Raw genomic sequence first — 17,139 nt, forward strand, 5'->3', positions numbered from 1 at the left:
CCCCAGAACTCACTGATATCACCAGTACAGCTAAATTAATCCAGCCATCTGTGACATTCTTACAACTGCCAGAAAGATGCTATGTCTCATGACTGAGGGGAATTTTATGATCTGATGCATTTTACTTTTTTAGATTCTGTTTCTCTGTCTCTGACAGAGGAGCAGTAACAAAAGTGCTGTCATGTAATGAGAAAGAGCAATCAAAGGCCAGAATCGTACAAGATTCAAATCACACTCGTAGTCAGTCTTTGCAGCATGGGGATTGGCAGCATCTGTCAAGTGCTGGTGTGTTTTCCAGGTTAGTGGTAGGGCACTAAGGGGTTTTGTGAGAACATTTTATTTGGTTAGGAAACATCCCATCACCTCCTCAGGAGCCATGCACTGGGCTTGCTGCATTTACAATCCTAATGAAAACACTTGCCACTTGTATAAAATGATTATGTGCTATAATTGGTGTTAAGGTTATTTGCAAACACATTAGCATTGGTGTACCGTCTAATTTAGATACAAGCAACAAAGAAAGGAGGAATGAACTCACATGGATCCACATTCATTTGGACTGAGGTCAAAGGGTTGGGAGGCTGACCACAGAGATGGGCCAGGTCCCTTTATGACACTATTCTTACTCTAGGGTAGTAACTCTGGGGAAATCTCTAAAATAAAGATGAAGTTACTCTAAACTGTGCATAACAGGTTCCCCTCTGGAAAAAAGACACTTAGTGTATAATATGGGTGTGAGTATAGGATAGTTGTCCTCCTTGGCTCCCCCCACAGCCAAACCTGAACAAAACATAAAGGACTCTACTGTTTTTGTTTTACATATTAGGAAACTGAGGTCGAGAGAGATTAAGTGACCTGTCCAAATTCACAGGGTAGTGATGATAGAAAAGATTTGAACCCAGATCTTTTGATTCCAAAGCTAGCACCTTTAATACATCTTTATATTTGACTCTTTTGGAATATGCAGGCCCAGCTATTTGAAAACATTATTTAGGCTTAAATACAAATCACTTGAAATTCAACAACATTCCTTGGATATAAACATGTCAAAAGACAATTCATATAAAAAATGAAAAACACTGAAAATATACCATTACACTCATTAGATTCTACTTGAAGATAAATATCCTTTGTGAGACTACCGAACAGATATTTCACATTCATGTTAGGAAACTTACTGTGTAAATTGTTCCCCTTCCCTTCCCTTCCCTTTGCTTCCCTCCTCTTCCTTTCCTCTACCCTCCCTTCTCTTTCCTTTCCTTCCCCCTCCCCATACCTTCCCTTCTTTCTTTTCTTTTTTTTTCCTAGTGGGATATGGGGATTGAGATGATATCGAAGAGGTACAAAAATAAATGCTTGCTAATTAAGAAAAAAAAAAGAGGTGTACCCATGTCAGATGTGCTTCCTAAAAGAACATTCTTAGCTGAGAACTCTGGTTCTCAGTAACAGGTGAAATAGTGGATAGAAATAGTGGGTACACTGAGGTGTGTAGATATTAACTCAGTCCCCTTTTAGTGCAGTAAAGAAGTTTGTGTCTTACAACACTGGGCCAGCTACAACCAAGTCTTCCAAGTCAGTTGTTATAAAAAACTAACAGATTTATTGGTAAATAAGAGATAGGGAGGGTGGATTGAGGATTGAGGATGCTAGGGCATCACTAATTCTCTCACTTTCCCCTTCCATCTAAATCCTCTGCAAGGAGAATGTTTCTGTTGCTTGAGGCTCCCTACAAACCCTTCCTGCTTCTGGCTAATAACCCCCAAAGCCCTCTCTATTCTTCCTGACACTATAAATCCTCCCTTTGTTGGTTTATCAGGATGTGACAGGTTTCAGAATAAAAGATGAATTCTGGATGCTGGAGTTCAATCCAGCTGGGCCAGGTCTGATGTTTAACCCTCAGCCCTCATAGCAACAACTGCCTCTGGACCACAATGTTCTTGAGTTGAGTCAAGGTTTGAGACTCTGTAAGATATTCTTCAGGATTAGAAATGAAAAAAGATTTCCCATCTCTCACTCACAGGCTGCTAGAAACAGGATCAGCAGAGCTCAGCTCCTTCCTCTTTCAGCTCCAAGACAGGAAGAGCTCTGTTGGTAGTTGCTCCTTCAAAATCTTTCCTTCCACATTCCAGAATCTTCAGTCTTAGAGTTCCTAGCATACAGTCATGTTAGCCTCTTCAAACCAACTTTTTCTATACTTAAAGTCATTTATATTTCTATAATTTCTACCATAACACAGCCTATTACTAATTTGGTTGCACAGTATCTTTTGGTAGCTTTGCACAGTATCTTTTGGTAGCTAGGAGGCCACAATGAAATCGTTGTTGTCCTTGAGTAAAGTAACACGATGGAGTTGGCTTTATACAGTTCCCTAGTGTAGGAATCCATAGCCAATGAAAATTATATTGTGTAATAATTAAAATAGTGGAAGACATAAATTGTGGCAGTTAAAAGAGTGGATGAGTAAATTGTGACCGCAGAAAATATGTTTTCAAGACAGTGTCTTGTTTTAAATCAAATATAAGGTGGTCGCCAGGGAAATATTCCCAATTATTAAATATACCCAAGTCAACTGGGTTTTATAGAGATTTTAATTCATACAAATGTGGAATTAAAGAAAAAGAGAGAAAAGGGGAATAATGAGAAAAGGATAGGCTGGCCCAGGGCAGCCCTGGCCAACCCAGGCCCAAGCCCTAAGAGAAAGATCAGTCAGTCCTTTATCCACTCACCACAAGATATGTCCAAGCAAGGATTCTAGTGACACCAGGCCAGCTTCATCTCAGCTGACTCCACCAGCTCAATCCTGAATCTGAATCTGAATCAGAATCTGAATGTCCTTCAGCTCCCTTTCTGAGCTCCTTTTAAAGGGAAATTTCTCCTATGTCAATCACAGTAGACATTTTCCAAAGGACAGACCATTCTTAATTCACACCTAAGAAGTCTAAACTTTGAGTAATTCACACCTGAGTAAGTTCTCACCTCTTTGCCTTTTGCAAGTTCACAAGTTGCCTGACCTTTATAGGTACTTAGCATCCTTTTGTATTAGTTCTAAAATTAGGCACAGCTCAAGAACTTTTTGCCTTATTATAAGTATGGGTTTAAGTACTTTTCATTATTCAGCAAAGAGTTTACAACTTTATCTTCCCCTAAAGTTTGCTTAAGTAGGGGTGGAGTAGAAGTCTCACATTCCTGATCTAAGTTCCTTCATTGTTTAAAATGGGGAATGGTCTTAACCCAACCTTATGAAGTAGGGTCTGAAAATTTTTAAGGTTCACAATCCTAACCTTATGAAGTAGGGTCTGAGAATTTTTAAGGTTCACAATTGTGGCCAATAAAAGTGACACCTATAGGTATATTGAGTCATTTATTATTGTTTGAGTCAAGAAAACCAAAACAGAAAGCTTCCCAACAGTCAAAGGAAGGCTTGTCCTTATTAAAAGGCATCCAAGAGAGATGTTCAAATGAGCCATTTCCCCTTGACCCTTTACTTTGTACGACAAAATTAATTTCTTTTTACCTTTGAGGTGCCCAGAAGAAAAAAAAATAAACTGTACATTCATACCAGAGATTTGTTATCATAGATCGTTTAATCACAACTTGAAATATTATGAATACAAAACAAATTATTGGCTTGAGTATCACAGTCTACCCAGTTTGGCATGAGGATTCTTTCTCCCACTGGCAAGAGAACTAGAGGAAAGCACCTAACACATTGGCTGGATTGCTTACCCCCTTCCTCCTGGACCCCTTGGCAAATTTGCAGATTTATTTCAAAACATTGACAAGAATTGCACAGGAAGGGCAGGTAGGGACTTATTGGCAGAGTGGCACCCACTAATCTTTAGGCCAAATCCATGATGTCCTTATGAAAAATGAAGGCATAGAAAATATAAACTTCATTTGAGATTCTTGAGACTCATGGAGATTTATGAGATTCCAAAGAGGAAGCAACTAGGTTGAGATGACTTTGTTGATCAAATTAGGTATTCCGACCATCTTGCAACTTTCTGCCCATAGCTTCCTCTGTAGATCCTCATCATAGGTTATAGAGGAAGACTTAATGATCTTTTCATGACAAAGGTAGCAGCCTCCAACTCCTTCTAGCTCTGGGGCAACTGCTGCATATATGGATGTGATTGCCCCTTCATCTGGAGTCTGTGGGAGGAAAAAACTAAAGATGAAATGATAAGCTTTCAGAGTATAATCACTATAGCACCAGTAAAACACCCATGATGCAGAATGCTAGAATAAAGAACTATAGATTTTTGAAACTGGAAGGGGTCCTTAAAGGCTCTTCATTTTATAAATAATAAAACAAAGAACTAGAGAAATTAAATGATAGTTAAGGGCTGAGTCAGGGCAAGAATCCAGGTCTCTTACTTACAATCCAACACTGTAACTAATAATGTAGTTGTTTCTGTATTAAACTTATGGTTCTAATGCAGGGCTGGTGGGCTATGATAAGAAGCTCTTCAGTGAAAGCATCATTATTAATGTTAGTTTTCTCTCAAGCATATGCATACATTAATAAATCTCCCAGTGGTATGTTTCTCTCATGTTGGGTTAATACATTTCAATAAACAAAGAATATTAAAATCCTTAGTGTAATTATCAATTTTAGAACTCTTTATTAAGAAGAAATGCTCATTAATTTCACTTGAAGCAGATGAGTGCTCAGTCTATTTAACATTAACAAACAAAATTTTGTAATGAAATGAAATATCAAGACATCAAAAAGGCCCTGCTTTGAATATAACTTGGCAAGTCACAATGGAGAGTTCACCTTTTTACAAGCCATCATAGTCTGTCAAGTTGAAAGAAAGTTAAATAAGAAAATTATCAGAAACGTATTGCTAGAAAATAGGAATATATTATATTTTTAAAATTATATATTTCCCTATTTCTAATTCTGTCTCATAGGATACTACTGAACAGCATTCTAGAATCAGTACATATTTCGCTATTATATTCTGTTTCTGGATTATAAATTGTTATCTTTTGCTGCAGATGCTTCTAGAGATGTTAATAGAAAAAGCAAGCCTACTACTACTACTAAGAGTAACTGGCCTTTTCTTAAAAGCATATTTTACTTCATACATAGGAATTCATTCACATGTTCTCTCCTCATTAGAATGCAAACTCTTTGAAGCCAGATATGGCAGCTCACAACTGTAATCCCTGCTATTTGAAGGAGGCTGATGCTGGTAGATCCCTTGAGTTCTAGATTTCTGTCATCAACTGGGGAAACTTCCAGGACTTGAGAGCTACAAGGCTACTAAAGAAGAATAAATCAACCTAAGTTGGCAAAACTAAGCAGATACAAACTTGCTTCCTGTGCTGGATTGGGCCTGTGAGTAGCCAATGCACTCCCAGCTTTGCTTGGGAGAAGGGGAGAAAGAAAGAGAAAAAAGGGAGAGAGACAAAGACAGGGACACAAAGACAGATGGTAATAGTCATAGAGACAGAAAGAGTGTAAGCTCTTTGAAGGCAAAATTTTTTTTTTTGTGCCTTCCTTTGTATCCCCACAGCGTTGTAAGCAGTTGCAGACTGAACGCCAGACTTTGTCCTTAAGGGACAAGGCATGAGGAAGGGAACAAGGGAATAGGAAACAAGGATATGCTTGGATTGCTGTCACCTGAACAAAGGATACAACTGATCCCAGGAGGTAAGAAAGGCCAAGTCCTGGGCTTTGGTGCAATGAATTTTACAGCCAGTAGAAAGGGGACAGATGATCCAGATGAAGGTTTTTTTTTTTTTGCCTGGGAACAAATTATCAGTTGCTCCTTTGTCAGAGGTGGATATCTCTGGGTCTATCTTAGATAAAGATCTGAGAGCCCTCCTCAGAGGGCGAATTCTCAGGGTCTGTCTGAGAACAGGTTAGAGTACCCTCACCTCCATCTTCTTTTTAGTTCCCCATAATAAGACTGCCAACCATTCCATGAACTCTCAATGATTCCTGGTACCATTATCTTACTCCAACCATTATCCTACCAGCTGCATTAGCTACATTCTTGTTATACTTTCCCATGGACCTTTCTCATGGGTGATTGTTTGTAATTCCTGTGGTTTTTACCTTTAAAAGACCTACCAGTCTTCAACCCTTGTCACCAGCATTGGGTCCCTTCTGACCCCACACTGTGATTGTGCCTGTGATTCTTATCTTTACCCTCCCCCTTATCTTTGGGTGAGGTCCTTCTACTTCTACCTTTGCATTTCCTCTTACTATTCTCCATTCCTTACCTGTAGGAACTCTGGTCCCAGTCCTACACCCCTCCCCCCAGGGGGACTTAACACTCCTTCAGTTGTTCAATGAAGAGTGCCAGAAGCAGTTGTCCCACACAACAGGATCACACAGCAATGACAAGGAAGGCCAAAAGGTTTTGTGAGTGTAACAAAGGTGATCCTTTGGGGCAGAGTGTACATTTTGGTTCCAACAGGAAGGACATGATCTTTGGACTCTTGCTTGGGGATATAAACTCTGAAGAGATGATGCAACTTTTCTTTCCTCAAGGCTGGGGATGATATTGGTATTGGTGCAGGTATTGAAGAAGACTGGCGAATAAGTCAGGATAAGGTGCCTATTCTTTGGGTTATAAGAAGAATAAGGATACAGACTTCACTTCTAATTTGAGGGGGGAACATATATAATTTCATCTGTCCTTTGTGTTTTTCTAGTAGTGGTATAGGGGGGAGAATCATCTCCCCTGCCTTTCTCCAATCCTCCATTTCTCCCTACTCAATCAATTTCACCTAGACAATCCCATGCTGATTGCCAATGCTATGAGCTTAAGGTATGGATGGTCATTGCTCCTCTGGGCCTACTTTCCTCACCACCACTGAAAACCAACTACTAATTGCTACAAAAAAGTCCTGAAAATGGCATCATACCTGCACCACCTCTTCTGCTTCCAGACCACTCTTTATAGCAAAGATCTAAACAGATTGGAGGTGCATAATACATGCTTATTCATTTTATTGAGTCTGCTCCAGTGGAAGGAGGATTGATACTAATGAAATAATTGATTTTTCATAATTCAAAAAATTTAGCCTCTGGACAAGAGCATTGGCCTCCCTCCAATGTTGCAATCTATGCTATAGCTTACAAGAAAGTGGTTTGAGCCATCATGTTAGGGAAAGTGGCATAGGAACTTTGGAGAAGGGAAGCTAATATACTCAGGAGACATTTTCTGGATTACCTAAGAAAATAAAGTTGCTACATTTGGAGAATTCACTTTATTTCTAAGATCAGAATGGAGTTAGGCATACATACCACAGTAATTTTCCAATAAATACATGAATTTATTTTCCAAATAAATACATGAATCATCTCAATAAAATTGCAAGCAGTACACTTCTTTGCCAAAAATTAAATAATCTAACCATTGGAGAGATTAATTTATTTTATTTGGTCTAGGGATTGGAATATGTTCTCTTCCTAACCTCAGCCTTAGAGAGAGTTCCTCTCTTCTTTTAAGAAGAAGCTCAGGCACTATCTTCTGAAATTCTTCGTGATCTTCCCAACTGCTAATGGCCTTCTACCCAAACTATTTTAAACTTTGATTAAAATGACAATATGTATTTATTCACTTCATATTTGTTGAATATATTTATATAAATGTTTTGCTTCCCTCATGAGAAGCTCTTTGAGGGTAGTAATTGTTTTACTTTTTGCTCTCGTATCTCCATTGTCTGGTACAGTGACTGACACATAATGGTACTTAAGTACTTGTTGATTCTTTAATTGATTGACTAGACCGGGGTAGCAGAAAAGTTTAGAAAATTTAATCTACTCTCAATATAAATGAATTCTAAAGTGGTTATTCCAACCTCCCATAAAAATTTCACCAAGAACTTAAAAACTGAACTGGAATAATTTAAAAAATAGAAACCAGCAAGATTCTCTTTAATCTCATAATATCACTGGACAGCTATGGTATAAATGCTAAATTTTTTATAGTTGTATCAATAAGAGGATTTTTTTCTCCCTTATAAATACTTTTTCTCTCCCTTCCCAAAATATCTTTACTATATACAGTATCAGCCTTTGATAAGATATCTATAAAAGGGACACTCAAGCTAAAATGATGACTCGATTTCCTTTCCTGTTATTGGACCTAGGCTTTGGAGTGGAATAAGGTGAATAAAATATTGTTTTCTCTTGGAAATAAAGAATTCCTGAGATTGAGTTGAAGGCATCACAGCATATGGAATTATCTTTTCCAGAGACTTAAATTGTACTGCCTGGAAGCTCCCATTTAATTCTTGTAATATTTTCTCTCAATAAATAATTATTTTACCTTGAAGTGGGTACCTTTTCCTCATCAATATGTGGGCTTGATTACATTTCTAGGATTCACAATTAATTCTGAAACGATACATTTCTTTTTAATCTTCAAAAATGCCAGAAAAGTTGTCAGATTGTGTTAGAACCCAACACTGGGTTAATTAGAAAAGTTTTGTTTCTCCCTAGTTCATTTATAAGAGTATTTTCAAATGATTCCTAAACCATTCTACTACAAATAATCTGTGCCCCCAGGCCTGCTAGAGTTGACATGGGGAGTTGATGTCAGTACCTAGTGATGAAATTTAGTAGGGTGTGAAACTTCTCTGTTTTGGTAGTAGAGAGGAAAAATTCAATACTTATATTAAGTGTAAGAATAACTAATTATACTTCAAACACTAATTAAGCAATGAAAACTGGGTCAGAGCCCACTTCTTTAAGAGACTTTAAAACAGGGACTTAAAATCTTATGAAAACTTTCACTAGAGTTCTACTCTGATGTCTCACTGAGGTATGGATGTGAACCAAGGTTCTTCTAGGTTACATCAATGGAAAGCAAGTTCTGATATATCCTACTAGGTTGAAAGGACTTTGTTTATGGGACTTGCTGCAGACTGTGCGTCTCCTGAATGAGGACCAGTCTAGCCATTTTTGCAGAGACTCCTCACCCATTGACCTCAGGGTGATGAATGATTTGGCTAAAACAGCTCTCAAAGACCACTGGCCAAGTCCTAAAATTCCATTGCTGGAACTGTAAACTATGGCAGCTATTTTAGGGGGAGAAATAGTACCATAATAGAAAAGTAACTAAACTGTTAATACTCTTTGATCCAGTATCGGGCATTTACCCTAAGGAACTCCAAAGAAGTCTAACAGAGAAAAAGGTCTCATATACACCAAAATATTTATAGCAGTACTTGTGATAACAAAAAGCTAGAAACAACTTGGATAATCATCAACTGGGGAATAGCCAAATACATTATGGTATGTGAATATGGAATATGAAAAATCTAAAGAGATAGGAATATAGAATAATGAATGGAGAGCTGACCTCCAGTCAAGAAGACATGTATTTGAGATACATATGGAATAATAATTCAAGGAGACCTACAATGGAAAAGTCATGGATGTTGTGGACCTTTGTTGAAAGATGGCTGTTAGCCTTAGCTTCATGGTCTTGGGCTCTCTGCCATATTTCTCTTTTACCTTTAATAGTGACTTTCCATCTATATGGAGGCATCACTTTACTTGTGTTAATATTTGTATCAATAGCAGGTATTCTGTATAAATTCCAGATGTATTGCTTTATTTTCCAGAACAGCCATCATCATCCCATCTTTATGTCCCTATGCCCACTGGCATTCCACATGAAAACATTTTCATTAGAACCAAAGATGGAGTGCTTCTCAATCTGATTTTGCTGAGATACACTGGAGTTGATTCAACATATTCCCCAACTGTCATTTAATATTGGTCATAGGTTGCCAAATGCTTTGCTTATGCTGGTTAACTTGAAAGTTAACCTTTTACTTGTGATTATAGAGGTTATGGAAAAAGTGAAGGTGAAGCAAGTGAAGAAGGACTCTACTTAGATTCTGAAGCTGTGCTGGACTATGTGATGACCAGACCTGACCTTGATAAAACAAAAATTTTTCTTTTTGGCTGTTCCTTGGGGGAGCAGTGGCTATTCAATTAGCTTCTGAAAATTCCCATAGGATTTCAGCCATCATGGTAGAGAACACATTTCTAAGCATACCACATATGGCTACTACTTTATTTTCTGTCTTTCCAATGTGTTATCTTTCTTTGTGGTGCTACAAAAATAAATTCCTGTCCTACAGAAAAATCTCTCAGTGCAGAATGCCTTCTCTTTTCATCTCTGGGCTCTCAGACCAGTTAATTCCACCAGTAATGATGAAGCAGCTTTATGAACTATCCCCATCTCGGACTAAGGGATTAGCAATTTTTCCTGATGGAACTCATAATGACACATGGCAGTGCCAGGGTTATTTCACTGCACTTGAACAGTTCATCAGAGAAGTTATAAAAAGTCACTCGCCTGAAGAAATGGCAAAGACTTCATCTAATGTAATGATTATATAGTACCCTTTCTGATTAATGCAATGTATCTTGATTTGTTCAAAGTGATAAGAATGTTAATTTTTAAATGTGTATTATGTCTGTACTTGCCTAAGAGTAAAATTAAACTTTGAAAGGTCTTTAAAAAATTATTATTATTCTATATGGAATTATTCTATATGGAGGCAACATACTCCCAGTTTGAGCCTAGGGAAGTCACTTAACTTCTCTTTACCTAGGTAACTTATTAAACTTATAAATTATAGAACAAAGTTGTAATATAAGTTGCATAGATGAAGGGAATTTCTTCACTGGAAGTTCCTTATGCTAATTTTCAAAGTTATGATACACTTTCTATTTAGAAGCAATACTTCTGTTTGTTTTTTAAATGAGTGAAAACAACCTTTGGGTTTCCAAATTATATAACAGCTTTTAAAAATGAAAATAGGGAATTGTTTTTTCTTCCATTCAAGGGATTGTCTTGGGGTGGGGTGGGGGCAAGGAGAAAATACTTTTCTAGTTTTATTATGAATTTGCAAATCAAGATTAGTTCCTTCTATCTCATATATGTTAGGGCAGACCTACCAATGTATAAGAATTTTTATCCTTGCCTTGGCTTTTGTTAAGATACCTTCTTTGATTTTCTATTAAATTAGCCTAGCTCCAATTATAAAAGAGTTCCCCTTTCTTGAAGAAATATTTTACTAATAATTAATAAAATAGATAAATAGATTTACTGTTAACTAATATACTACTGATGTTTTTGAATGCTATATCTTTTATAGGCATGCAAACATTTCCTAACTTAGAACAAAGCAAGGAAAATAAGTGTATAGCATCTTCTCTAGGGTATCCCCTCCCTAATTTGCATTTGTGAGTTGATTTCCCTAAGTGGATGACTAGCCTGGGTTCAAGTTCTGTAATTCCCAAACTATGCCTCACAAACTCCCTGAAATGTATTTACCTTCCAAAGTCAGCCAAAAGACACAAATATCTGAAAGTACAGTTTTTCAATGAAATGGCATTGCATGAATGGTAGTAACCAAACACTTCATCTACCAACCTGAGACACACACAAATTCACACAGCATCAATAGGAAGTGTGGGTACACTTACATATTACATAAGATTAGGAATTAGACCTGAGATTTCATTGCTAAAGTGAACTATGAAGTAAAAACAAGTCTCATAACCAATAAAGGGTGGCACCTCCACAACTTAGTCTTAGAACTGTACCTACAATGCTGAGATTTTAAGTAATTTGTCCAAGGTCACACAGCATTTCTTTGAATCCCTATTACTCAGCAGCATGCCTGGCACATACTAAATAATTAGTAAATACATATTTATTGATTTATAACTAGCAAGTGTCACTGAAATTTCAACCCATTTCTTGGTTTTAAAATAAGTTCTCTCTTCTTTGCTAACATTCAATTTTTTAAATTTAAAAATTAATTATTATTATTAAATTATTAATAATAATTATTATTAAATAAATATTATTTATATTTATTTATAATATAATATATAATAATATATAAATAAATATATTTATATTTATATAAAAATAAATATTATTAAATTAATTATTTGTTTGTTATACTATAATTCCCAGATATCTCCTTCCATCCCTCTCTTCCCACACTAGAGAAGGAATCATGTGATAAAAAGACATATGTATATATAATTATGTTTTGCTTATTTCTATTTATCAATTCTTTTTCTTGAGGTAGACACACCCAAGTCATTCTTTGAAAATTATTTCTGTTGTTATATATTTGAATAAGCTGGCACACAAACTGATTTTACTCACGCCTTCTTCCTTGAGATTCTGAGGACGAAAGCTGACAGAGAGATTTACTCTGTAGTTTCTGCTTACTGGTTTCAACTTGAAGATTTGGGCTTAGCTCTGATGATCTTTTCAAATTATTAACAATATTCCCTTAAAAACAACTCAACTCTACTTTCTTAATATTTAATTTATAATAGACTAGGGAAATCCAAATTCCTTCTATCCTTATTCCCCACTCCCAACCCTTTCTTTCTTTAAAATAAATCCTTTTCCAGTATTTTTGAAGTGAAACTAGTCTGTTGAAAGCTCCTATAACTTACCATCTCTGAGTAGCCATTTAGGATCAATAGAAGGAAGCAGGAAGTGGGTAAGGGGAGGAGAATTGAGAATTCAGTCTCCCCTTGATCTTATTTCTTAGAGTCATTGTTCCAACTTTTCTCTTTATCTTAAATATCCTAGTAATTGAGTCTGGAATACAGTGGGCAGATATAAATCTAATAGGCAGATAAGAAGCTACCTGGTGGAGTGATTGAATTGCCAGGCCTGAAACCAGGAACAGTTTAAATCTAGCTTCAGATGCTTACTATCAATGTGACCTTGGGCATGCCATTTAGCTCTGTTTGTCTCAGTTCTTCATCTGTAAAATGAGCTGGAGAAGGAAATGGCAAACCACTCTAGAATCTTTGCCAAGAAAACCCCAAATTCATTTCATGAAGAGTTGGGCATGACTGAAATGACTGAATGACAAAAACCAGTGTCTTTCCAAAGTCCTAAGTGCAGAGTCTCTGAGAACCAAGCATTAATACAAAATCAAATGCAAGTTTGACCTTGGACCCCCTTAGACTCAAAAAGCATAGATTTTGAGGAAAGAAGGAAACTAATAAGAACATAATAAACCGCATGAGAAGGCCAGATGCTTTCTTTATATAAGGGAAGACAAGACTTAACCTTTAGGCAGCTGCTTTCTTCATGGACTTTCCTTTCGAGAATTATTGCTTACAATGACACAATTGGTAGAGGGCTTTGAGTTAGCGGCTTTAAAGGCCTAAATAAATATATCTACCTGATGAAAACATTTGATGACCTCACAACTGCTGTGGCCCTGTTCTCTATGCTGAGACCAATGACCTATAAATATTTTTCAGATATGTAATGTTTGGGAAGGGGATGCCACTGTCTTAACAATAGAAGCTATTGTTTATAAAGCACACACTATTAAATGGTGGGGGAAATGAACAGAAGAGTCTTGTCATCTCTCTAGGCCTTAATGCCTTAATTCAGGTTCTCAAGCACAGGAATCATGTAAAGTAAGAGTATTATGTAAACAATCTTTATCTCTGGCATTTGTCTACCACCCATTTTCTTGTTCTCCTTTTTCTTAGACTCCTTCCATTTCCTCTTCCTCTTTTCCCCCACAAAACCACCTTTCTTACCTGGCTAACAACTAATCTTCAACATGGTATCCATTGATAATGGCTTAGAATGCTTCTCCAAAAAAGAGTATTTACATTTTAATAGGAAACTCAAGAAAACCTAAAAAGCACTGAAGATTAAAAAGTTCTCAAGTTTTCTTAAAGATGATTTTTTAAAAGTCATTGTTAATAGTGGAATTAAAAAGAATAAACACGTATCAAGGAAATTTTTTCTGGAAAAAAGAACTGAGTCAAAACTCTGTCAAAGGACGGCATGTAAATTAACTGCCTATTCTCAAGACATATCCTGCCTAGCACTGAAAGAATTACATGCTACACTTAGTAGTGTAAAGGAGTATTGGCACCACAACGTTTCAGGTAGCCAAGACATTGGAGTGACTATCTAAATACTTTATTCTTAAAAGAATAAAGAACCTGGAGAATGGTACACAGTTAGTATTAAATTCCCAAAAGAACACATCATAAAAATAATACTAACAAAAAATTATTTTCAGCCTCCCCCATTCCTCATTCTAAATCTTTGGGATGGATATCTAAATTGATATTAAGAATTGTTCAGATAGCAAATATTTATTTTAAAATGAACTAACATAATTTATTCCATGTTATGATAGATTAAAATATTGGAATAGATTCAAAACTGTTGTGCTTAATTCAGGAATCTAATCATGAAAATATGTCTCTTGGGGGCAGCTGGGTAGCTCAGTGGATTGAGAGCCAAGCCTAGAGACGGGAGGTCTTAGGTTCAAATCTGGCCTTAGACACTTCCCAGGTGTGTGACCCTGGGCAAGTCACTTAACCCCCCTTGCCTAGCCTAGCCTAGCCCTTACCACTCTTCTGCCTTGGAACCAATACATAGTATTGATTCCAAGATGGAGGGTAAGGGTTAAAAAAAAAAATATGTCTCTGCTTCCCAATACAAGAAGACATCCAAATGGACTGCTTTGATTTTTAATGGGTACAATATATGCTTCCTCTAATGACTTTTAGTCCCTTCCTTTTGTTCTTTCAAATATGAAATCAATTAGTCAATGAATCAAAGAAAAAAATAATTAAAATCACTATCCTTTTTGAAAATGCTCTCAATTCAGGATTCTGCTATGCAATCTCGGATCAATGTCTAGCTCAATATCAGCTGGTGAGTTCTTTCAAAACCAAGCAAGTCTTGGGCACTATGTACAGAAAAAGCACACAGATTCATGAATGTTTAATTTGCTTTAGCACTGAAGCTGCCACTGCACCAAGAATTTCCAATTAATAATAATAATAATAAAGGCCTGACAGAATAGCCTTTTCCCAAATTATTTTTCACAGCCATTTAATTTGTTAGAAGCACATGAATGCTTAGTCAGCTAGATCCTTTAATAGCAGAGTTTTACAAGCTTTTTTTGATACATATGTTACTTTTGTTGGGTCACAAAATCTCTGATGAACCATGCCCAATGACAAGTTGTTTTATGACACTCTCAGGCACCCCTGGATCATCCTAGATCCATGTTGGTGAACCTATGGAACAGGTGCACGAATGTGCTGGAGGAGTCTGCTGCCCTTGTCCTCTCCATACATGTCTCAGGACATTTCTCACATTACCCACCCCTCTGCCCAGAGTTGCAGTTTGGACACTCTGTCTCTAAAAGGTTCTCCATCACTGCCTAGGTAGATAGTAGTAGATATAATCTAATCTTAAATACCTTTTTGTCTCAGAAATTTCTCCAATTGTATATAAACTTCTTCCAGGTAGTCTAGCCCCTGGCTGGAATCTGCCTTCCCTTGTCTCCATGTTCCCCAAAGTGTATATAAGATCCCAAGCTCTTCAATTCCTTGGAAAAATTGCTGTGATCAACATTACTATTCATGGTACATTTTCCTGGAGACAATGTTCCCAGAGACACAGAGTCTGGTTCTATGTGGTATTGTATGTGTATATGACTGTCTCTCTTGTCCACATGAAAGACTTGTTCTTTGTAACTGCTTTAGTGATTCTGTGTTTTTTCCAGGCTTACACCATCTATTCTCATTTGGCATAACAAAATATCCCAGCAGAATTAATGGGAAGGAAAAGGAGGGGAAATGAAAGGAAAGAAGGGGAGGGGAAGGCCAAGGAAAAGAGAGTAAAAAGGAAAAGAAAGATAAAATTAAAGAGGATGAGAGCTGAGAAAAGACAGTTAGATTCAGCAGGTAACAAATCACTGGTATCCTCAGAGAGAGCAGTTTCAAAAGATTGTTGAGGTCAGAAATCCAGTTATAACTGAAAAGTAAGTGGTAGATGAGGAAGGGCTAGCACCAGGAGTAGCCAGAAATCTTTTTTAGTACCTCTGTTCCAGTTTACTTTCCCTCAAATTCTTTGGGAAACAGTCAATTTCACTCCCAGTGAAAAGGAAGAAATATAAGAGAATAGCTTGAGGAAATAGCAGGGTGAAGGTTTACTGTGGCTGTTATTTTATTTTTAAGGATGAAGAAGACATGGGAATGTTTCTAGATAGTAGGAAGAAGGTAGGGGAAAGTAAGAGGTTCAAGATGAGAGGAAGGAAAGTAATTACTGAGTAACTATTAAAAGGGATGGGATCAAGGATGCAAGCTGTGGTCTTGGCCTTAACAAAGAAAAGTATCATCTTCTCAGAGACATGCAAAGAAAGAACAGTTAGCTAAAGACGTAGAAGACCTTTGAGAAGTAGTATAAAGGGAGGCCACAAGGACATTTCTTAAAAAGTAAGAGGCAGTCATCATACTGAAGGAAAAGGATTGGGTTATACTCCCTACACTAGAAGACTTTAATATTCACAAAGATTCACATAGATTCTTCCACAAATTCCTCTGTCTCCCTATTCCTTAAACCTCTTTAAAACCATCTCAACCATACACAGGAATGGTTATACACTAGATATCATAATAATTCATAAGTATTCCATGTTTCTAATTAGAAATTCTCTTATTTAACCATAACCTCTTCATTCTACTTCTTCCTAGTTTTCACTTCACCTAAACCTGTTGTTCTCTGTCCTCATTGAGACCTCTATTTCCTCCACCCTTGGAATTCTCCTCAGTACTTTCTCAGGTCATTTATCCTCTGCTCTAAATTCTTTCCTCTCTCTCTAAACTCAATCCAATAGGTAGATGTGTTGTTTTGGAGAGCTCCTGGACCTATTGCCACTCACCTTTTCCCACTATTATTTTTCTTTACTCATACTCACAATTTGTTCATAACCATGATTACTAGAAACACTGCAAAGCACAATCAACACAAAGTCATCCTAAAAGAGAAGTAAGTGCCTTGATCATCCCAAAGTCTTTTTCTTTCTCCAGAGACTTCTCTCTGAACAGAATCAGGAATCATGAGTGTCTTCTCTCATCTTGAAAGCAAGATGAACTTAAATCTCTCCTTTCCCACACTCTCCTCAACACAGGCATTGATCATAAATTATCATTCTTTATGAGTGAGGAATATATTATGCAAATGATCTTGATCCCCAGATTATAGTCATAATGTTTGACAACCCTGGACTTTCCCCCTTTAGAAAGGAGTGTGTGTGTGTGTGTGTGTGTGTGTGTGTGTGTGT

General features: G+C 36.9%; 1 protein-coding gene and 1 pseudogene across 4 annotated transcripts in view; one reads left to right on the forward strand and one right to left on the reverse strand.

Annotated features, from left to right (window-relative positions):
- Positions 1-3,565: 3,565 nt before the first annotated feature.
- The window catches only part of DHRSX (dehydrogenase/reductase X-linked), a 541,162-nt gene continuing 527,588 nt past the window's right edge, over positions 3,566-17,139 (reverse strand). For all 4 annotated transcript variants that reach the window (XM_056807700.1, XM_007501007.2, XM_056807699.1 and 1 more), the window contains one exon: positions 3,566-4,152. In XM_056807700.1, coding sequence (XP_056663678.1) covers positions 3,949-4,152 — 204 coding nt within the window. In that variant the 3' untranslated portion in view covers positions 3,566-3,948. The remainder of the gene's footprint in view (positions 4,153-17,139) is intronic.
- Positions 9,354-10,500, forward strand: LOC100619208 (protein ABHD13-like; annotated as a pseudogene).

This window comes from Monodelphis domestica, chromosome 8, assembly GCF_027887165.1.
Source record: "Monodelphis domestica isolate mMonDom1 chromosome 8, mMonDom1.pri, whole genome shotgun sequence".
NCBI lineage: Eukaryota > Metazoa > Chordata > Mammalia > Didelphimorphia > Didelphidae > Monodelphis > Monodelphis domestica.